This window comes from Setaria viridis, chromosome 3 (assembly GCF_005286985.2).
Source record: "Setaria viridis chromosome 3, Setaria_viridis_v4.0, whole genome shotgun sequence".
NCBI classification, from domain to species: domain Eukaryota; kingdom Viridiplantae; phylum Streptophyta; class Magnoliopsida; order Poales; family Poaceae; genus Setaria; species Setaria viridis.
Window position 1 is genome coordinate 12,349,949 of NC_048265.2, and position 20,951 is coordinate 12,370,899.

The following is a 20,951-nucleotide window of genomic DNA, read 5'->3' on the forward strand; positions in this document are numbered from 1 at the left end:
AGTATCCTAGATACAACAAGAAGGATCCAAGTCCAAAATTTGAGATAGGGATGAAGTTCAGTGGAAAGAGGCAATTTAAGAAGGTTGTCACCAAGTATGGATTGGTGGAGAGGAGTTTCATTAGGTTCATAAAGAATGAGGCAAACAAGATGGTTGCAAAGTCTGATTGGGCTACTTGTCAGTGGAGGTGCATGGCTTCAGTTAATTCAAGGTGCTCGAGTTGGCGGATAGCAAGTTTGAATGATGTGCATACTTGTCCACCAAGGAGGGACAATAGGCTAGTTACTGCTGCAAGGATTGCTGAGAAATATGAGAAGATGATCATAGCCAACCTAACTTGGAGCATAGAGGTAATGAAAGGAAGAAATGTTTGCTGATGTTCATGACTCAAAACTCAAGAGAGCCAAGTCCATGGTCATGCAGAGGGCTTTAGATGCCACTAAAGGTCAGTACAAATTGTTGTACAACTAGCAGCTTGAGTTGCTAAGAAGTAATCTTGGAAGTACTATTGTTTTAGGAAAGATCCAGATTTTAAAGATCCTGTGTACTGGTGCAGCTTACACAGTTGAGTGGTCGAAGATTTCTGATTTTGGAGTTCGACGGTCAAAACCAAACCAAGGCTAAAGTTCAATGGGCAAAAATGAACTTTTTTTCAATTTTTTTTAGAGAAAGAGAAACACATTGGGCCGTGAAGGAACTCTTCTAGTAACTCGTGGGCTGCGTATGTTGAGGCTAGGCAATATAGCCCATAATCTATGGACGGCTAGTAACCCAAGAAAAAAGTATTAAAAAATGCACCTAAACAAATATGGTGGGAATTTGCATAAAATCTACTGCATAGGCCCGAAGAGGGAATATGGGCTCTTACTGAATTGTCTTCCACCCTAGGAAAAAGAAACTAAATCATCTTTCGCTTCAAATAAAAAGAATGAATCAATGCCCAAATATGCCTGATACGAACTCGTAAGAGTCAAGATGTTGAGCCATACAGCATATGTGAACTGATTACGATTTTGAAACCTCATCTTCTCAGGAAGGGGGGAATTTGGTCCATTCGTGAACAAGAGATTTCGTCATACTCATACCGTGCATGACTTCCACGGTTCAAGGAAAAAAAACAAGAAGGAAAAACTCGTATGACTCTGGTGATGGAAACACTGGCATGATTTTCAGTGGTCATAGTTACCTTTTGAAAAAGGTGGACCCTGTTGCTTACAAACTACATGGCTATCAATCAGGCTGTGCCTATCAAAGTGGCGAGAGCATTGCATCCAGAAGAATTTTCCCTTTTTTCCCCACTCCATTCATGCCGAAGGGCGGTAGGAGCACTCGAAATGGAGCGTTGAATGTCAAACCCTGACTAGTGACTACCCATTTGAATTGACTAAACACCCCACCAAAACGAACAGCGTGTTTGTGAGTTGTGACCAAACTGCTGTTGTTCCGCGGCTAATAGCTCGCCTCTTGCTTGCAATCCCGCAGCCTAGGCACGTCTATCTCGAGTCCACCACTCGGGCCATGCTCCTGATTACGACATGACCTCAAAAACCATTGGAATCTAGAAGAAGAAAGCTGGGCAGATGGCTGTGCAGCCGCGGGGGAACTTCAAAATAGTGGGGGCATGTGCATAGACCCAAGTTCTAGATTGGAATGGCACTAGACGCAGACACGCAGTCACGGGGGCGAAAATTTCAAGCATCCAGAACAGAAACCTTGCGCGGCATGGATTTTTTTGGACGCGGACCGAAGAAGATTTGAATAGTTGGTTGGTACCCAACATGCGAAATGTTTTTTCAACAACACATTTCTTTTCAGCAAGAAAACACTAGGCCGCAACCAGAGTCAGCACTGTTATCACGACACTGTCAGCACGAAAACGATCATCTCTTTCTACTTTCTACTGTAGTATCTACTGATACCGGCACGTGTAAGCACAATCTGACTCGTATGTTTCAATCCTACACCAAAGCTTGCCGAGCGAAAATGATCAGATGCATCCGCATCACATTTCTACCGGCAACTCCACTCGGGCCAAGTCAAGCGGGTCAACCCCGGCAAAGAAGATTATCCCGCGGTCTTGACACTGGCGTCCCCGAAACACCAAGTATGAGACCAACTGACCAAGACCGGCAGTGGCGTGAACAACCCTTCATAAGACCGGTACCAAACAAAGCGGAGCCGTGTGCTCGTGGTGCCATAGCATAGCGCGTGGCCTCTCCTCCAGTCCTCCATGGCGACCTCCAGGCCGTCGAGGAACGAGGCGGCGGAGGACAAGATGAGCGACCCGGCGAGGCCCCTCGCGCTCCCTACCCCGACAGTCTACCCGGCGTCGTCGGCCCACGACGACGCCGAGGAGGCGGCGCAGACGGCCACCGGGTGGCGCTCCATGCAGTACCTCCGGAAGCGCCGCCGCTGCGTGCTCTGCTGCTGCGGCTGCTGCGTCACCACCGTGGTGGTCATCGGCGTCATCATCCTGGCGCTCGCGCTCACCGTGTTCAAGGTCAAGGAGCCGCGCCTGACCATGAACAACGTCTGGCTCACGGCCATCAGCGCCGGGCCCGGGTCGGGGGGGATCGCGGCGCCCGTGGCCGCCAACGCCACGCTCACCGCCGACATCTCCATCAAGAACCCCAACGCCGCGGCGTTCAGGTTCTCGCGTACCGAGACGGACGTCTACTATGGGGGCCAGACGGTGAGCGTGGCGTACGCGCCCGCCGGCCGCGTCGGCGCCGACCGGACGCTGAGGATGAACGTCACCGTCGACCTGCTCGCCGACCGGCTCGCGCGCGCGATGAACGGCACGGGCCTCGTGTTCGGACAGGAGTACGACCTCGACACCTACACGGACATCAACGGGATGGTCAATGTGCTGGGGATCATCAAGAAGGACATCGAGATCAAGCTCAACTGCTCCGTCGTCATCGAGGTCGGGGGCGCGGCCGCCGCGATCGAGTCGGGGGTCGCGTCCACGGTGAAGAGCAAGGGCGTCAACTGCGTTGCGGATGTGTCCATGTGAGTCGAATAGAGAACTGCGAGTCATTCACGGATGCTTTTGATTCCCCTTTTTCCTTCTTACGCTGGTCTTACTCCTTTTCATTCTGTAGATCAGTTCTGCATGGCTATTTAGGTTGTAGAAATACCGTATATGTTACGTTTCCATGCTTAAATCATGATTGCTGCATATTTCAGTCTATCAATAGTTCTTCCTGAATTATATAAATTTTTATGAGATTCACATGAGCTGTTACTGAGAATGCATTTGTCAGAGAAGGGATAAACGGACTCCATGGTACACGGATATTTTAACATTTCAGAAAGACAAAAGCAGTCTGCTCATTTGAATCCATTCTCTGTAGCTTCTGTGCAGTACCGGTTTAAATCGCTGGTTTCACTGCAACAGTGGTACAAAAGAGGCATGCTCAATCTGAAAGCTGGAAACCTAACAGTAACACTGACAATGCCAATGCCAGTTTCAAGTAGACAAAAATATAATGACTTTGAAATCAGCATAGAGGGAGGAAGGAAAGACAGAACTTGATAGTAGCACATAAACATTTCAGGCTTATTCCCTCATAGCAACTGCCAGCTATACAAATAAACTGGTTTAATCTACTGGTTCAAATAAGGTAAAAGGCAACAATGCATCATTAAACCTGTAGAAATGTAAACCAAAAAACACAGAATAGATGTAGAGACTTCCCTAAACAAACACAGGAATGAAAAAGGTTGACCAATGGGGATGTTTCAAACAAAAGATTTGCAAGATTACAGAAGTAACACAGAAATGTGACAGAAAAGTTGAGTCAAAACTACAAAATATCAATCTACTTTGTCATGACAGCCTAAAAAAAATGTACTTCGGTGCAAACTATAAAGCAAAGGTTCAGCGCAAGAACCACAGATGTCAAACAGTAATAATTACCAAACTTTAGAACAGCATTCCTGCAATCATGTTTTTACCTGTCGCCATCGGAAAAGTGCAAAGAATCACATAAAACCATAAAACCCCAGTTTATTTAAATTGCATAAGGACCAAAACAATACACCATTTCACAGCGTCCTCTGGCATAGGGTCAGCAGACCAAACAAAACACAGGAACACAATACAAATAACAAGTTATGAAAATGCATGCTTGTTACTAAAAAGACAGCATTTTTCCAGCAGAATATTGCTGGTTCAAATATAACATGCTAGACACAGTAGATACAGGGATATAACATCAGTAATTTATTTAGCATAATTCATTGTGCTCAATCCTACATGATAACATCACACATAATTAAGCAAATTGGTATATATTGCCCCCCATCACAAAAAGGTAATGAAACAAATAAAAGGAATGGGAGTGTCACCATGACTCCACATTACTGAATAGTGATAGATGGCGAATAAAGCCCACCAACTGATCATTGTACTACAGTACAATACTAGGTTCATTATTCATTTGGCAGTTGTCCAAGTCTGCAACTGCAACCAAAGCATGGGACATCACAATCTTAGTTCACTAGCATGACAACATCTTGCCTTTTATATGCAACTACCCTTAAAAGAACCCCAGATTTGGTATAACATATACACTCATCGTGTCATGATATCAGCTAGTTGCAGTTGGTTACTAATACACCAGAAACCAAAAGACAAGAGAGGTGAACCACAGATTCAAATAGAAGGGAATAAGGGACATAGTTAGAAACGGAAGTTTAAGCAGTATTCTGTACATGGAAATAACCTCAAATGTGATTACCTTCCTCAAAAGCTAAATAACTGATTTTGTTGAACATTATATCGATTCTGACTGAACAAATGACCAAATCATCAATCACACAGGAGTCAGAATTCTCTTGGAGACCCAGAATATCTATGTAACTAAGAATTCAATTGAAGAATGCTCCTCCTTCAATTGCAATGTAGATTTTCCATTTAAATGCTAGCAACTTGCTTGCACTGCACGGAAATACCCCTACATCTCGGGAGAATGAGCAGGTCTTCCACATTCTTTCTATGAAAATAAGATACCCAATATACTAGAATGTACACTGCCATATAATTCATATAAATGGAATAAAGATAATTCAGAGACTGCTCTTGAGCATACAACTCTATAGGACCACAGGTAACCTCACTAGATAGAAGCTATATTAGAATTTAGAACGGAGGAACGATGTATGTACACTGCTTGTGTTCCTTATTCCACCAATTTACTGCTACCAAGCAAAACTTTCTATAAAGTTATGGTAGCTCTCCAACCCAGCAGTTCAAATGTGCTAAGCATCACCAGTGAATCATCCGAACCTGTCCAAACATATGGAACAATCAGATCGGCGTCCCAACGTTGATAGGCAGCAGCAAGGGAATCAAAACGGAATGGATGAAGAGTGCAAAATGACAACCTCCATCACCTGCTCCGGCGACGGTCAGCGGCGTACTGCGACAGCGGGACGAGCTCCGACAGTGGGGTTGAGAGCGGGGTGGAGACGGGGGTGGGGATAGGCGAGGACCGGCAGACGGGGCAGGACGCGCTCCGGCGCAGCCACGCGTCGAGGCACGTGAGGTGGAACCTGTGCTTGCACTCTGGCATCACCCGCAGCATCTCGCCCTCGCGGTACTCGCAGAGGCAGATCGAGCAGGCGACCTCGGCGTCCGGCCCCAGCGCGGCCCTGGAGAAGGGCACCCTCGGGTACGTCGCTATGACGGCCGGGTCGAGGCCGACGGGGGAGGCCGCGGCGGCGGCGCCGCGGGAGGAGGAACCCGGGGAGTCGTAGTCCTCCGCGACGAAGACGACGCGGGGAACGGTGATGGAGATGTGGCCCGAGCTGGAGGCGGAGGACGCGGCATGCCGCGCGGAGCCCCCGACGCCGCCGACGCCGCCGGCGCCGAACCCGTCGCCGGCCCCGCGGCGGAGGCAGAAATAGGAGGCGAGCAGGACCGAGGCGAGGAGCACGAGGAAGCCGAGCGCGATGGCGATGGCGTACCCGAGCCCCAGCGACGCGAGCGGGTCGAGGAAGGACATCGCTGTCGGCTCCCACTCGTCGTCAGCGGCGGCGGGTGCGGCGGCGGCGGGGGTGTGATCGTGGGGCGGAATGGCATGACGCGCGGTGCGAGGGGCAGAATGGGAAGTGGGTATTTGTTTGCGGGGCTTAGGTTTCCGGGGGGCTGGATCTGGTTGTTGGCGGCATTAATTGCCGGGGAAGGAGGAGAAGCCGGGAAGGGGAACCGGAGTAATGGCGGGGGGCGCTGGGCGGGTGCAGCGCGCGCGCTGCCGTGCTTCTCTGCTCTGGTTTTCTGCCGCGGCTTGGCTTGGCTATGGTGTTGGTGACTGGTGTGGGTGGAGTGGCCGAGTGGGAGAGGGCGGGGAACGCGTGAGTTTTCTCTGCTGGCTGGCTCTCTGCTGCCGCCACGCGGACGGAGCAATGCGCGTTGGGCCGTCGTTGACAACGCGACGACTCCAGCCGGCTCACGGACTGGACTGCTGCGGATGGTGGTGTGCGACTGCTGCTGCGGGCCGTGCGGATGGTGGGCTGCAACCGAGCGGCGGCAGTGAATATGAAACGGGCGTGCTCTAGTTTGAAAATCGTGTGGTAGGCGGTAGGGCTGCTGCTGCGGTGCGGCCTTGTTGACTTTTGGTGGTGCACACCGCGCAGCACACAGGCAGACAAGAGCCGGGTACGACAGGAAGACAGCAACCGCGGGTCCACGACTCCCCGTACACGAGCCTTGGTTGAGAACTTGAGGTAGGAGACACAAGGCATCTACATCACTACATGCCCTCAAAAAACAAAGGCATCTACAAGGGCTGAACACTAAAAAAAAATTGAGAAAAAAAACAAGGATAACGTGAGCCAAAACAATGAACCGTTCCCGATGTGCCATCTTTGGCTGGAGAGAAATGTTCTAGTCCTATGTTTCTTTGTATATGCGCTTCTCCTGTTCTTTTTCTTGCAATCGGCATGTACCTTTGAACCCCACACACATCGCTTGTACCAAACTTTATATAACTATTTGAAAAAACTAAAAGATTTCCTTCCAAACCAATAGAGAAGCACAGAGAAATGAAAATTGTGAGCGCGAAAAAAATAGGAGGAAGAGGATGCTATTACCGATCCCCGCCGTCATCGCTTTTTCCCATGAGTCTCCGATCTATCTTCCTGTTAATTCCCTCTAATCTCTTAGATCTGCATCTAGATCTAGAGAAACAAGAAGAAGGGAGGAGGAGGAAGCGATGCACTTACCGGCAGCCACCGTCGCCGCCACTACCGAAGCTTTTTTTTCCTAACATGCTCCTTCGCCTTTCCCCTCGAGACCCCAACTCTTTCCCTTGTTTCTCTTTCCATCCCTTGGAGGAGTGGATCCTCATCGGCGTGGCATCCATCCATCTAGCAGTGGTGCTACCATTTGACGATGGCGAATCTTCAATAACGAGAAAGGGGCAGGTCGAGACGGAGACATGGGTAGAGTGAATGGGGAGGAAAAGAGGAGTTTTTATTGTGGTCAGAGGAGGATGGAGAGGGGGGGGGGTTGTCACGCCGAGTGATATTCGTCCATCTGGCGGTGGTCCTATAATCAATGAAGGCAAATCTTCAAGGGTGAGCGACAAAGCAAATCAAAATAGATATGGATGAAGTGAGTAGGAAGGGCTTTTTAACGTGGGTGTAAGAGGCAGTATGAGTTCTCACGTGAGCGCACAAGAAAGTCACGATAAAAAAGTTGTACCCATTCATGTGCTAGCATCGGTGTACAAAATTGATATTTTTGGATCCTAAGGCTGCCACGACTCAAGTAAACTCCTAGCCCTTTGCTTAAACTTGATATTGAAGGGAAAGGACATTAAGGTTTGTATTTGGCTACTAGATAGGAACACTTGCCATGCTTTTTGCTCGTTGTGTTGAATCTTGATCTAGCATCACTGCGCCATATTTGTATTCAATCAATTTACCATCTCTCATCCCTCCTACAATAAAATTATGGTTATGGTGTAGATAGAGATAAAGGTGAGGATGACATCTTTTGTACCTAGGACACTAGATACTCCTATCTTAGATCATTTCGAACATTTTAATATGTGTTCTTCATTACAGCATGGCTTTTATATATGTGCAATCTAAGTGCCACGACTACGTACATCACTAGCGAACCCACAATTTGTGGCACCCATTGTGGGTAGCCTTTTACTGATCTAAAGGTGATAACAAGTTTTCCTCCCACACTAATTCCGTGAAAAGGATATTTGAATATCCCTTTTTAAGATTGAGATGATTGAATTCCAATTAAATTATGGGCGCAAAGTCCTTTTGTGTTCAGGTTTGGTTGGACTAAAGTCCAGTCAACAAGAATGAGAAAGTAGCATGGCATACCAGTATATATCTATTCCAGGAAGGTATTTTCTATCTTATACCCTAAGAACGAAATGATCGCCTTAGCTATGCGATTACAATTAGTGTAACTATATACTCTACAAAGTTAAGAAGTTTTCTTTCTCCAAACTTGGGCAGGAGTGCCAATTATAGAAGAATAGAGGGTTTTACATTACTAAATAAACTGTAGCAAAACTTGGCAAGGAGCAACGGGAAAAAGCAAGCGGACAGAACTGGTTTAAAAAAAACAGAGAGGAACTATACACCAAAGGGATAAACATTTTGGAAGGATTAGATGATGGAGCCATCTCTGATCCTAGATTTGCCTTGACCTCATCTTTCACTTGCAGCTTGCAGCGCATGGGATGGGATTATACTCTCGTCAAAAAGGAGAACTGAAAAAACAACGCCGTTGCCGGGGATCGAACCCGGGTCACCCGCGTGACAGGCGGGAATACTCACCACTATACTACAACGACTTGTTGACGTTTCATAACGCTTCACCTTATACATCCCAAACAAGTAGATCACGAAACATTTTCAACGACTTTTAGATAACCACTTCTTTTTGCGAAAAGACTCTGAGATAACCTTGCTCCACATAGATTGCGTGAACTGTGGAATGTGATGCTTAGCAAGTTTTGTGCGCCATAATCCAAAACTGGTGTGCCCATCCTTTTCTTAAGAGAAGACTCAAAAATTGTATTGGATCTTGTTAGATATCACGCTCAAAAGGACCCTTTGGTAGCGCATTTACAGGTTAGTTCAAGCCAATATAGTTGATCCAAACGTAGCTCAGCTGGTATGGTAAGGTTTATAGTTTATTTGGTGGAATTTGTCCACCTAAGTTCAAGTTCTCGATTTGGCACCGGTGCGGATTTAACTGGTGTCGTATTTTTTTGTTTTTTTTCGACCGGTGTTATTTTTTCAATGGTAAACCGCATACTTGTAGACCTACCGATATTAAAGTAGACAGATTGGTGACCTTTGCGTTTCTGTACGAGTTTTTTTTCCTACTCACGCCACTTAAGGGATAGCACTCCCACCCATTAGCATTCCTGTTTGGAGATATGACTAGTGGATAGAGCTAAAGTTCATGGAAAGTTACTTTTGCTCTTTTATCTCCTCACATCCTCCCTTTCTCTCACCCGTTTTTATCTTTTCACAAGCCATTAGCACCCATTAGTTCCTCCTCACTAGCTAATGTTTTTGCACTTTTTTGGGTGGGCTAAAGTTTAACCCTCCCGTTTGGATTGGCTAATGCATAAAGGTAATAAACTTTAGCACTTTCACCCATTAGCTATGGGATCCAAACAGGCCTACCTGTTCAAAAGTACTTTGGGGGTGGGGATCTTTAGTCCGGACTAAAATTCATGTCACATCGAATATTCGGAGACTAATTAGGAGGACTAAATATGAGCTAATTATAAAACTAATTATACAGATGGAGGCTAATTCGCGAGACGAATCTATCAAGTCTAATTAATCCATCATTAGCACATGTTTATTTTAGCATCACATTGTCAAATCATGGACTAATTAGGCTTAATAGATTCGTCTCGCAAATTAGCCTCCATCTGTGCAATTAGTTTTGTAATTAGTCTATATTTAATAGATCTAATTTGTATCAAAATATTTGATGTGACAGGGAGTTCAGTAGCTCTTGAATCAAACACCCGTTTCTCCGCAGTCAACACGATGGACCAAAAAATACTTTTTAACAAAACTGGACAAAAAAAGTCCATTTGCTTGACTACAAAAGCAAGCTACAAGATGGACTTGGCCCGCAAGAATAGGCCTAGAAGCTTCTGTGAGAGTTTCTTGGCCCACGCCGCCGACCCCCTCCTCTGCGCTCGGATGCCGGCGAAGTCCTGGCACGCCACGCGTCGTCACGTCGCCGTGTCGCCCTCGCGATCTCCACCCCGCGGGCCCACCATGCAGGACATGGGACGGTGACGGCGTGGAGAAAGCTACCCCGCGGCGCACCGATTCACCGATCCTACATCGCTTACAGGTGGGTCCAAAGGTGTGGGCCTAAGCCGTGGGGACGCGCGCGGCGTTACGTTGGCACATAACTGCGCGAATAAATGACGCTAGATTAACGCTAGACGGATCACACGGCCCGGCGCGATAGAACCGACGGCTGAGATCGCGCCGCGCCGTGCATAAAGAGAAGAACACGCAGGCAAAAGCTTGTTGCTGGTGTTGTTCGTACGGCAAACGCGTTTGGACTTTGGAGAGCGAGGGGAGGGGGAAGGAGCGAGCGAGCGAGCGGTGGCCATGGCGGAGCAGCACAAGGAGGAGTCGGTGCTGGAGAAGCTCTCGGACAAGCTCCACGGCCGCGGAGGCGGGTCCTCGTCGTCGTCGTCGGACTCGGACGACGAGCGCTCGTCGGCGACGACCGCCGTGAAGGCCAAGATCTACCGCCTCTTCGGCCGCGAGAAGCCCGTCCACTCCGTCCTCGGCGGCGGCAAGCGTAAGCCTGGACCTCAGCGTTCTTCTCCGATCTCCGCTAGGGGGTTTTTTTTGGCTGTTTGGTTTGTAGATCCAACAACGCTGGGGTTTGCTTCACTTGTCGAGCGTCGATGGACTGTTGATTTGTGGCCGCATTTGTTCTTCTTTGCGGAGAAGTTTTTTTCAGAGATATCCTTAGCGTGTGGGAAACGTCTCAACTCCCGATCCGCTGTCGCTTGGGTCAAATTTATGCGGCATTGCCTCCGATGTGAATATGTGATCAGATTACTGTCTGCGCTGTAGGATTTACTTTAGGCCCGGATCGAAGTGATCGAGTGATTCTATACAGCTTGCATCAGCAGCATGCGTTATTACGCTTAAACCCTGAGATTCTTTGTTTGTTTGCTAGCGAGCATTGTTCCCAATTGTTTATTTGGGGCTTTGTTCTGATGTGCTTGTGATCATGCTTGCAGCCGCTGATCTGTTTCTATGGAGGAACAAGAGGATTTCTGGTGGGGTGCTTGCGGGCGCGACTGCCATCTGGCTGCTGTTTGAGGTCATGGACTACCACCTCCTCACCCTGCTGTGCCACTGCCTCATCCTCACCCTTGCCATCCTGTTCCTCTGGTCCAATGCCACCACTTTCATCAACAAGTGAGTTAGTGGAATCCCTTAAACTTCTGCTGTTCTTCACCTTAAGATTATATTTGTGCTACTAATGCCAGGTTAACCCAGCTTACATGTTGAACTAGCATCCACACCTTTGTTCTGTGTGGCTATGGCCATTATTATTTTCATTTGGACTTAATACTCTAAGAGCATATATCACCTGTTGACCTGTAGTTGATTAGCATAGTGCTTGGAATGTGACATGCTTGCAATGGCTGTTTAGGTCCCCTCCTAACATCCCTGAGGTGAAGATTCCAGAGGACCTGGCTGTGAATGTTGCGCGTTCGCTGAGATATGAGATCAACAGGGGCTTTGCTACCTTGAGGGGAATCGGCCAAGGCCATGACCTGAAGAAGTTTCTGATTGTATGACTGGCTGGATTTTTCTTCTGGTTATACTTTTGTTAATTGAGGAAAATTCTTGCTTAATGCATCTAATGTGCATCTTTCTATTCATCTATTATCAGGTGGTTGCAGGACTGTGGATCCTTTCCGTTCTTGGGAGCTGCTGCAATTTCCTCACCTTGTCCTATATAGGTGATTGTTGTTTGTTGTTAACAGTTTCCTTCTAATGTGTACATATTTCAGCAACGTTCACTCTCTTTCTTGTATGCAGTCTTTATGGTTTTGTACACTGTGCCGGTTCTGTATGAGAAGCATGAGGATAAGGTTGATGCTTTTGGAGAGAAGACCATGGTCGAGTTGAAGAAATACTACGCCATCTTTGACGAGAAATGCCTATCAAAGATTCCGAAGGGCCCGTCAAGAGACAAGAAGCAGCATTAGAAGAGTAGAATCAGGGAAGGGTCTGTGCGCTGATTTATCATCTCTGTCAATCACTACATGTGGGTTTTGAAGGATGGTTTTAGTTCCATGTCTCCATGTGATGGTAAATACCTACATGTTCCTGTTCTAGTGTGGTCAGTAGTTGCGATGTGCTAAATTATGCAAGCTTACGCTTTACTGTGGTTCTTCAATCTGAAACTCCATGTTGTCTTACCTGCCCAGACTTAGGGCTATGATGAAATGGTTCTTCGTTATTTTTGTCTATCGTGCTTCCGCTTGTGCCTTTTTGGTAGTTTTTTTTAAACTGAATTGCACGATTTTGTGCATTTATGCTGAAAGTTTTGATATTTATTCACCAAGTACGCAGCCGAATTGTGCATTTACAGACGCCCACGTTTTAAACTTTCTTTTGGGGGTGGGGTGAGCCACCATCCACGAATTACAACAGAGGCACAGTGCATACAGCAAAACAACAGAAAGACTGCCGCAGTCCAAATCTCATTTGTCCTAAAACGTCCAAAATCTTGGGTGCCCATTCTCGTAATCGGAATCATCAGTGTCATCACTTTCGGATGATGAAGCTGCTAGATCGTCGTCGTGCAATATGTATTTAGCAACCTGGTCCAGGATAGGGTCAAGAAAAAGGCAAAACAAATTACGATGTTCATGGATAAAATTGTGTGGCTGATTTTTTTTTGAATAAAATTGTATGGCTGATCAAACAGACTACAGTTAACAGTGTTGGATATAACAATCTGCAAATTAGACAAAGCTGTGATGTATGTGCTAGGTCCAAATTAAACAACTTACTGTATCAGGTAACAGAGGCTGCAGTTTTATTTCATCTCTTCCATTCTTAGGGCAATGGTGTGGAGAAGTGCATGTCAGGTTGCTCAGCCAAATAACTGATCTGCAATGTCCACATAGTGCTCTATTTGATGCAAATTTCCATGACGCACATTCTGCAATAATATACAATTCACCCCTGTTTTAGAGGATAACCATGGAAATTGTGCAGTGTGGGTGTATTGGATTATATACAAAAAGAGGAACACCAACGCTACCTGTATATTTACTGTGGAACGACTCTTTCCACCTAAAACTTGGACCAATGGACACCAAATCCATGCTACTTTGAACAAGATCACGACTGTTCTGTACACCAGATACAGGAATGCTGTTGCAACTCAAATGGCAGATACCAAAGAAAACTGAGTAATTCATCTTCCACAGGTCGTTGTCATTTGCAGCTGAATTCCAATACCTTCTAAGGAAGACAAAAGTGTGATAAACAAGAAACTAGTATGTTTTGAAAGAAGTTGCGGACAAGATAAGAAGAAAAATACCAGCAGACAAGACCCGCTGCTACCAAAGAATGCATGTCAAGAAAACTGAAGATATGAACAAGTACATCGTGTGGTATGTGTGGTAAACCTGTCAAAGGGATTGAAAATAACACATCACAATGACTTGTAACAAGAAGTGCTGAGTACTGACTTGAAAGTTCATCCTCCTAAATCTTCAAAGGAGGCTGCGTCTTAAGTCAACTAGTTACTTAGAAATGGTCAAGCTCTGATCCTTTTAGTCACAAGTGAATAAAGGACATCTGGACGCCTGAAGATACGTAAAAGATAACATGGTACCATTTATAAACTTTTATTAAGCCAAACTTTATAGTTTTGAAGTCAGTTCACAGAACTATGGAATAATAAATTTCTGTCAGCAAACAGAACATGGAATAATAAATTAACAACATGGCATGTGAGTATGGCATCAATGGTACTGCAGCAGAGAAGAAAATACACAGCAGGTATAATAGCTTCCCACACTCACCAAATATGTCCAAAAACTCAATGCAGCCAAGATACCAAGTTCACACCAAACAGGGGTACACTGATGCAGTTGCAACATGGAAAAGGAACCTACTACGTACCTGAATTTTGTTGAACTCTTGCACGCCTTTTATGTGCAATAACAGAGTGCTTGAACTCTGAAACAGCCTGTGCCTTCTTTTGCTTTGGTAGAGCAACTTCTACCGCTTGGAGAAGAGCATTAGCTGCGCTTAGTGCATATCCTGTCTGCACACTATGGGAAAATAACCAGTTAATACGGAGTATTCTATAGCAATCCGATTGAGAAATGTGGTTGAGTGAAAAATATACATACTAGTAAGAATAAATGGGCATTGGAGCAAATAACGTAATTTAACTAAAGACAGCGCACTAAGTTCTACGCATTTTTATTTTTTAAGCTTATGAAACATGAAAATTAGCATGTACTCCTATATGTACATAACCATCTAACAACTAACTGGAAATTACATGAGAATGTGAGCTTTGGAAGCACAGACAGCTCCAAATTTTCCAGTGAAAAATGGAGCAAAAAATCAGTGTAAGTAAATACCATACTATATAAATGCAAGAGGCATCAAAAGCAAGGCAAAGCACTGACTGAAACAATACAACACAAGGGAGGGGATACTATTAAAGCCTGAGTCATGAACTAGAGAACTTGTGCACAAGCATGCAGCAATTTTTTTGGTAAAGTATTTGAATGGTATTTTGACAATCTCGTCGGCAAGACCGCAACATAATGGTGTGGAGGCAGTTTTCCCTTTCGTAAAGCGCATAAACTGATATGATAATTTCATCCTAATTGTATTTATATTTTATAAGACCCTTTATAATGAAGTCATGAAGCCTTCTTTTTCCTTCTTGTAAGTTGTAACAGTCTGGATGCTGGTTTTGAGTTTTTTTAAAGTTCTAACGCGCATTAATTCTGAACAAGATATCATTAATCTCAGTAACATAACAATATATTTCGCTTGTGCAAATTTATTTATTATTTGAAGTCGGTTTTGCAGAACAGGGACCATAACACCCAATGTGTCTCTACATGTCCAATGGCCATCCACATTGCCTTTGTTTAAACTGTTTTTCTTCACACCACTGCTGATCCATTAATCATCCCAGAACTATGCCTGTCAAAGTTACATCTTACACCATTTGCTGGCAGATATATTTTGAGCAACAAATAACACCAGAGCTACTTGAACATCCGCATGCAGGTCATAGATGACTTGTGTGCTAGGAGCTACAAAGTGAAGAACCAAAGTACGGCTATGCTGAAACCATCCGCAACATTGGTGAGAGAACTATTGGAAGGTTGGGGCAGCATGACGAGCAGATATAGATCTGCGTGCTCACAATCTCTATTGTTTTAACTGCCACACACAAAAGATATTATGTGTGTTCTGCAGATAATACAAGCTAGCTATAAGCATCTAGGACAAGACAAGCTAGCATGAAAGGGAACACAATTGGACAGATCGATCATCATCAACACATATCTACCTTCTACGGGGCAGGCAGCTAAATTTTCCAAGCAGTAAACCATCACCAGCGGGGCAGTAATCCGAAAAAATTTGGCAACCCGCACATCGGCGATGCATGATTGGAGGGGGAGAGGCTTACTCGGGAAGGAGGCGGAACGCGAGCAGCACGTCGGAGGCAACGAGCGCCTGGGCTGCCTTGGGAAGGTCCACGTACCCGAGTCGCAGGAGCGCCGCCAGCTCGCCGCAGGCCGTGGGATAGTCCCAGGGCCGCGACAGCGCCGCGGCGATCCCCATCTCCCTGTACCTCTCCGCCGCGCCCGTCTCCTGTCGCCGCGGCTGCCGCCGCCTCACCGGCATCGCTGCTGAGCGGAGACAGGATAGCGAGGTGCGGAGCCGTCCCCCGTGGATCTGCGACGAGCCACGCCTGCCGCTCCACCGTCACCGTCGTCGCGTCCCCACCGCCTATCGCCACGGCTGCCAGCGCCACGGATTGGGCTTGCGCCGTTGCGCGCTACACTGTGAAATGTGTGGTTTGGTGGTTGTGGCTCGTGTGTGTGTCTGGGCATTGGGCCGTGAAATCAGATGCATAGTTGGGCTAAATGGTTGTTGTTGGGTGCCTAGCCCATTAGTCTGTTTGTGCCGGCCCAGATTTATCTGTAGCTATATTTTTCTGTGGAACACGGTATATCAGGAATTCAGTATCAGCACATAAAGCCATGCACCCTGTAGTATCTTTGCTGGTGGAATCTGTATTGACCTTTTGCTCTCTTAAACCAAATGATCCATGACTTGCATTGTTCATTCCTGCTGCTGACTGAGAAAAGGCAACACAAGGAGCACTAAAAAGGACATTTTTTTTTTCTTTGAATGTTTCACGACTTCATCTTACAAGGCTCCGATCTGATCTGTCTCACGTTTCTGATATCATCTCAACACTACACTGACATTCAACCGTCTTGCAGACTTGCAGTCAGTGTAAGCTATCCTGGCTCGAAGCAGCGCGTCTCGTCTCTTGCTGACGACGCGAAAGGTGACCCAGGCCACACCAACAGCCCTCACCAATCCAACATGCGTGGCCGCCGCCGCGCCGGCCCACCACCACCGCCGGCTGGCGGCACCAAGCGGTGCCCGACCTTGGTTCTCCCACAGTCCCACTCCTCTCCCATACTGTTCTCTCAGATTTGGCTGTAGAGGTCCGGGTACAAACTCGTGCCGTGTGTTTTTCAGTAATCCTAACCAAAGAAACAACGTGACAGAGAGAACTCAGCTAGACCATGATCTCCTTGCGCAGAGCTGCAGGGTGAGCACCATATTTTCATTCTTTTTCTTGAACACGCACGATACATAGTCCTCCATTTCAACATATTCGAGGACTACGCGGGTACAGAGAGATCCCACTGCCACACCCGGCGCGCGGCCGACCTTGATCCCGGCAGAGGAACATGCGTGCCGTGCCGTGAATCCTTGCTCCTTCGCACGAGAAATCCCGCGAGCCTATCCAGTATCCGCCGCGGCCGTGCTGGCCATTTGGCAGCGCTCTTATCCTATACTCAGCTCATCGGTGGACGTACATGCCGCGCCGCGACTTGCCCGCCACTGTTTCGTTCCGGTCTTCCGAGATGGAACCCCCGGCCGGCAGCTGCAGGAATCGATCACCGTACCCCTCCACTTGCATCGAAACGACCTCCCATCCACAGGTCCAAAAATCTCGACCATTTTTATCTGGGACTAAAAGAGTTTTAGTTCCGGATCTAAATTTTATAGTATGTCGAAGTCCTTTTAATCTCGGTTGGTGGTTTCAACTAGATTAAAGTGGAGCTTTTAGCTCCGGTTGGAGTCACCAATCAGGACTAAATACTTTCATGCCCCCCCTCTCTACCTTATCTTCTCTCCTCCTCTCCCTTTCGTCCTTATCTCTTCTCCTATCTCCAAGTACACAGGCAGCAGCCTTTCTCTTCTTTCTTATCTTCTCTCCTCCTACTCTCCCTTTCTTCCAGGCGGAGCGGCAGGAGGCACGAGCGGCCGGCCTGCTAGGGGCAGCAGGAGTGGCGCGCGGCCAGGCCTCCGGCGGTCGGCGCGGCCCGACGAGGCACGGGCTAACCTCCGGCAGGCAAGCTGACGTGGCTCCCAGCGACCCGGCCTCCGGCGAGCGAGCTGGCGGCTCCCGCGGCCGGCGTGGCGACGACGGACCTAGGCCTAGCGTGGTCGAGGTGGAGCTGAAGGGGCAGTGGCAGGAGCAGGCAGGGCGGGGGGTGGCCCATTTTTTTAATTATTTTTTTAACATTTTTACTCCCGGTTGGTAGTATCAACCGGGATTAAAGGAGGTCTTTAGTCCCGGATGAAATACTCAGGACTAAAAGGCGGACTTTTAGTCTCGAAAAATTAATCTTGATTGGATTCGAGACCTATACGTTTCTCCAGCCGGATTTAATGCTCAATTTTCTACCGGTGCTCCGCCCTCACGCACACGAGTCACACGACACGATCGAGCGGACGCGGCAGGCCGTCCGGTACGGCGGTCTCATCAAGGACGGCGCCTTTGGTGAGTAACCACTGGAGACTGCCCGGAGAACGCTGTTCTGATCCGTCAGTGTCTCAGTGACGAAGAACGGATGATCCCGATCGGTCACCTGCTGGCATTCGCTGCATGCGGCCAACACCGCAGCGCGCAGGTTCGCCCAACCATTCGTTCACGCTCCAAATGACCGAGTTCCGAGATTGAAAAAGGCTCGGGCACGCGTTACCGCGGGCCGCGGGCGGAAATGTCCGTAGGGAAAGCTCGTAAACTCCCGAGTCAGCTGATGCAACCGTCTCGGCGAGGAAATTCATGACCCAGTAGTAGTCGTCGTCGTATTAAAGGTGCACGGAAGGGCATGCTTGCCTTCTCTGCTCTTAAAAGAAAAAAAAACAAAGAAATGTCCAAGTGCCTCCTCTCACGGCCGAACGACAGCAGCGGCGACGCAGCGGGTGTACGTGTGCGTGTCCAGTGCCGCGCAGCAGACCACGCAGCGCATCCCAGGCTTCCCAGCGCCCTCAAGTCTCCTACCTAGTCGGCATCCCAGAAATGGTAGATTGGCGTGGCGAAACCGCCCCGGGTCAGCCGCAAAAAGCCTTAAAGAAACGAGAGAGAGCAGCGGGGGCTGCAGGCGCAGACGCGCGCCCACTTCTTCCGGCTCCGAGAAAACAAACTTCCGTACGAGACTAGCGGGGCCGCGACGTGGCGGGCAACATGCAGCCGCGGCCTCCACGTACCCACCCCGCGCTCCCACGTACCCCCGCCCCGCGCCGAGCCAAACGCCCAAACCCACCCCCCACGCAGCCACGCCAGCGCCCCCGATCGCTCGGCAACCCACAGAGCCCTCAATACCGCCCAGGCCCCGTGCCATGCCCTCCGTCCCCAGTAACCCAACGGCGCGCCCGTCTCGCTCCCGCACGCCACGACCTATAAAACCCCGCGCCACCCGCACCACGCCTGTTACCTCAAGGCACGGTCGGCTGCTGTCCCTCCCTCCCCCTTCCTCCCAGGTCCGGCAGCAGGAAAGAAGTGCTGAGTGAGCGAGCGCGCGACGACATATATAGCGAGCCATGGTGAGCCGTGAGCACAGCCACAGCTACGAGCACCTCGTGCTCGACCCGGCGGCGCTGGGCTCCGCCTGCAGCTGGGCCGACCCGGCGGCGGTGGAGATCCCGCCGCAGCTCCTCGCCGCGCTGGGGGAGTACCTTTCCGCCGGCCGCGGCGACGGGGACGCCGCCGAGGCCGAGGCGGAGGCGGACGACGAGTTCATGATGTACGAGTTCAAGGTGCGGCGGTGCGCGCGCGCGCGGAGCCACGACTGGACAGCGTGCCCCTACGCGCACCCGGGCGAGGCCGCGCGCCGCCGGGACCCGCGCCGCGTCGCCTACACGGGGGAACCCTGCCCGGACTTCCGGCGCCGCCCGGGCGCCGCGTGCCCGCGCGGGAGCGCCTGCCCGTTCGCGCATGGAACCTTCGAGCTCTGGCTCCACCCGTCCCGGTACCGCACCCGCCCCTGCCGCGCCGGCGCCGCCTGCAGGCGCCGCGTCTGCTTCTTCGCGCACGCCGCGGCCGAGCTCCGCGCCGCGTCCAAGGACGACGGCTGCTCGCCGCTGTCGCTCTCGCTCTCGCCCAAGTCCACGCTGGCGTCGCTCTGGGAGTCGCCGCCGGTGTCGCCCGTGGAGGGGCGGGTGAGGTGGCTCGACGCCATCGACGAGCCGTCCGACGCGGACGCGGAGGTGGAGGAGCTCGTGCTCGCAATGCGGGAGCTCAGCTTCAGGAAGGCCGCCGCGTCGGCGCCCGTAGCAGCGCCGGTGCTGCCTCCCGTCACGGAGGAGGATGGCCCGGACTTGGGGTGGGTGTCGGAGCTGGTGATGTGACCATGCCAGCGCCGAGATCGACGCCATCTCCGCTGCCGTCGCCGCCGAGGGCGGCAGGAGGCGCGCCTCGCGCCATTCGAATCGGAACAGCTTCATTATTAAGCGATATTAATTCTAGCATTTTCACGAATGAATTGCATCATTCTTCTGTAGATAAACAAAAACATGGTGCAAGTATCGATACAGCAATCTGTAAGTGTGGCGTGTGTGTTCCCCCTCTTCTTTTTGTCGGAGATGTTGGGCGTAGCATAGCATGCCGCCGTCCACGGTTTCTCCGATTACCAAGTGTATGTAAATACGTACGAAGTGTATTGGCTCAAAAAGCCTTCGCTGTTTCGTGATGTATCACTATATATCACTGTTGTTGATGTACTTTTTTGCACTCAAATGAGGCACTTATATAGTAGTATCATCTTTGCACGTGTTCCTGTATGTTGAAGTTCAGGCATGCGCGCGGTGAGCTTCTGAAAATCGAAGGCGATCTTGCCTCCTGATGCGGATGTCGACACCGATTCGCCATTGTCACCATCAGTGGTGGACAGGCAGAGTACGAGGAACATCTCCCCTGGGTTGAGTAAAAGGGGAGGACAAATCGAGATAAGCCCTAGCTAGGCTCTTCGGTCCCGGCCGGGTTCGCTGTAAGGGCTTCTCCAACGGATAAGCTCCTTCGTGTGGAGAAGAGAGAGCTCCACGCTAGTCTCTTCCCTTTTGGACTCTTACCTTTTGGACTTTTTAATAGATAAAAAATTGATTATTGCCTTTTGGACTGTTTAATAGATAAAAAATCGATTCTGCTAGCTTAAGCGGCACATAACATAAGATGACGCCGTCATCCAAAGCTCCGCGGCCCTCCCTCTTCGGCTCTTTGTTAAAAAAAGGAATTTCAGAAATATAAAAATCCATTCTGAAAAGATCTGAAAATCCATATCGAGAGTGTCAATTGACTACGATTGGCGAGCTACAAA

At 49.0% G+C, this 20,951-nt stretch overlaps 5 protein-coding genes and 1 non-coding gene across 8 annotated transcripts; 3 read left to right on the forward strand and 3 right to left on the reverse strand.

Moving 5' to 3' along the window:
- Positions 1-1,579: 1,579 nt before the first annotated feature.
- LOC117847317 (uncharacterized) lies at positions 1,580-3,254 on the forward strand. Its single transcript, XM_034728505.2, has one exon. The coding sequence runs from the start codon at positions 2,231-2,233 to the stop codon at positions 3,014-3,016; it is 786 nt and encodes a 261-aa protein (XP_034584396.1). The 5' UTR covers positions 1,580-2,230; the 3' UTR covers positions 3,017-3,254.
- A 1,769-nt stretch (positions 3,255-5,023) lies between these two features.
- On the reverse strand, positions 5,024-6,595 carry LOC117847318 (RING-H2 finger protein ATL67). Of its 2 annotated transcripts, none has more exons than XM_034728506.2 (2): positions 5,401-6,595; positions 5,024-5,293 (listed from the first exon to the last, which is right to left on the reverse strand). In XM_034728506.2, the coding sequence occupies exons 1-2, from the start codon at positions 6,009-6,011 to the stop codon at positions 5,284-5,286; spliced, it is 621 nt and encodes a 206-aa protein (XP_034584397.1). In that variant the 5' UTR covers positions 6,012-6,595; the 3' UTR covers positions 5,024-5,283. The 2 variants fall into 2 exon arrangements, with proteins under 2 accessions (XP_034584397.1, XP_034584398.1); XM_034728507.2 differs by having other exon boundaries at positions 5,392-6,579.
- Positions 6,596-8,759: 2,164 nt separating this feature from the next.
- On the reverse strand, positions 8,760-8,831 carry TRNAD-GUC (transfer RNA aspartic acid (anticodon GUC)). Its single transcript has one exon. It is a non-coding gene; the product is annotated as a tRNA-Asp (tRNA).
- A 1,710-nt stretch (positions 8,832-10,541) lies between these two features.
- On the forward strand, positions 10,542-12,522 carry LOC117849633 (reticulon-like protein B2). Its single transcript, XM_034731249.2, has 5 exons — positions 10,542-10,828; positions 11,280-11,460; positions 11,699-11,840; positions 11,942-12,011; positions 12,091-12,522. The coding sequence occupies exons 1-5, from the start codon at positions 10,633-10,635 to the stop codon at positions 12,258-12,260; spliced, it is 759 nt and encodes a 252-aa protein (XP_034587140.1). The 5' UTR covers positions 10,542-10,632; the 3' UTR covers positions 12,261-12,522.
- Positions 12,523-12,586: 64 nt separating this feature from the next.
- On the reverse strand, positions 12,587-16,093 carry LOC117849632 (F-box protein At5g52880). Of its 2 annotated transcripts, none has more exons than XM_034731248.2 (6): positions 15,734-16,093; positions 14,194-14,345; positions 13,607-13,694; positions 13,325-13,437; positions 13,071-13,222; positions 12,587-12,878 (listed from the first exon to the last, which is right to left on the reverse strand). In XM_034731248.2, the coding sequence occupies exons 1-6, from the start codon at positions 15,949-15,951 to the stop codon at positions 12,768-12,770; spliced, it is 834 nt and encodes a 277-aa protein (XP_034587139.1). In that variant the 5' UTR covers positions 15,952-16,093; the 3' UTR covers positions 12,587-12,767. The 2 variants fall into 2 exon arrangements, with proteins under 2 accessions (XP_034587139.1, XP_034587138.1); XM_034731247.2 differs by having other exon boundaries at positions 13,325-13,524; positions 15,734-16,090.
- A 2,929-nt stretch (positions 16,094-19,022) lies between these two features.
- On the forward strand, positions 19,023-20,358 carry LOC117848052 (zinc finger CCCH domain-containing protein 37). Its single transcript, XM_034729356.2, has one exon. The coding sequence runs from the start codon at positions 19,180-19,182 to the stop codon at positions 19,984-19,986; it is 807 nt and encodes a 268-aa protein (XP_034585247.1). The 5' UTR covers positions 19,023-19,179; the 3' UTR covers positions 19,987-20,358.
- Positions 20,359-20,951: the final 593 nt, after the last annotated feature.

Bases quoted from the DNA above. Each gene is read 5' to 3' on its own strand.
- LOC117847317 (XM_034728505.2), top strand. From the start codon at position 2,231: ATGGCGACCTCCAGGCCGTCGAGGAACGAGGCGGCGGAGGACAAGATG.
- LOC117847318 (XM_034728506.2), bottom strand. From the start codon at position 6,011: ATGTCCTTCCTCGACCCGCTCGCGTCGCTGGGGCTCGGGTACGCCATC.
- LOC117849633 (XM_034731249.2), top strand. From the start codon at position 10,633: ATGGCGGAGCAGCACAAGGAGGAGTCGGTGCTGGAGAAGCTCTCGGAC. The intron at 11,461-11,698 runs GTGAGTTAGTGG...ATGGCTGTTTAG, and splicing joins GCCACCACTTTCATCAACAA to GTCCCCTCCTAACATCCCTG. The intron at 12,012-12,090 runs GTGATTGTTGTT...TCTTGTATGCAG, and splicing joins CCTCACCTTGTCCTATATAG to TCTTTATGGTTTTGTACACT.
- LOC117849632 (XM_034731247.2), bottom strand. From the start codon at position 15,951: ATGCCGGTGAGGCGGCGGCAGCCGCGGCGACAGGAGACGGGCGCGGCG. The intron at 13,695-14,193 runs GTACGTAGTAGG...TCCCTTTGACAG, and splicing joins AAGAGTTCAACAAAATTCAG to GTTTACCACACATACCACAC. The intron at 12,879-13,070 runs GTAAGTTGTTTA...ATCCTGGACCAG, and splicing joins AGCCTCTGTTACCTGATACA to GTTGCTAAATACATATTGCA.
- LOC117848052 (XM_034729356.2), top strand. From the start codon at position 19,180: ATGGTGAGCCGTGAGCACAGCCACAGCTACGAGCACCTCGTGCTCGAC.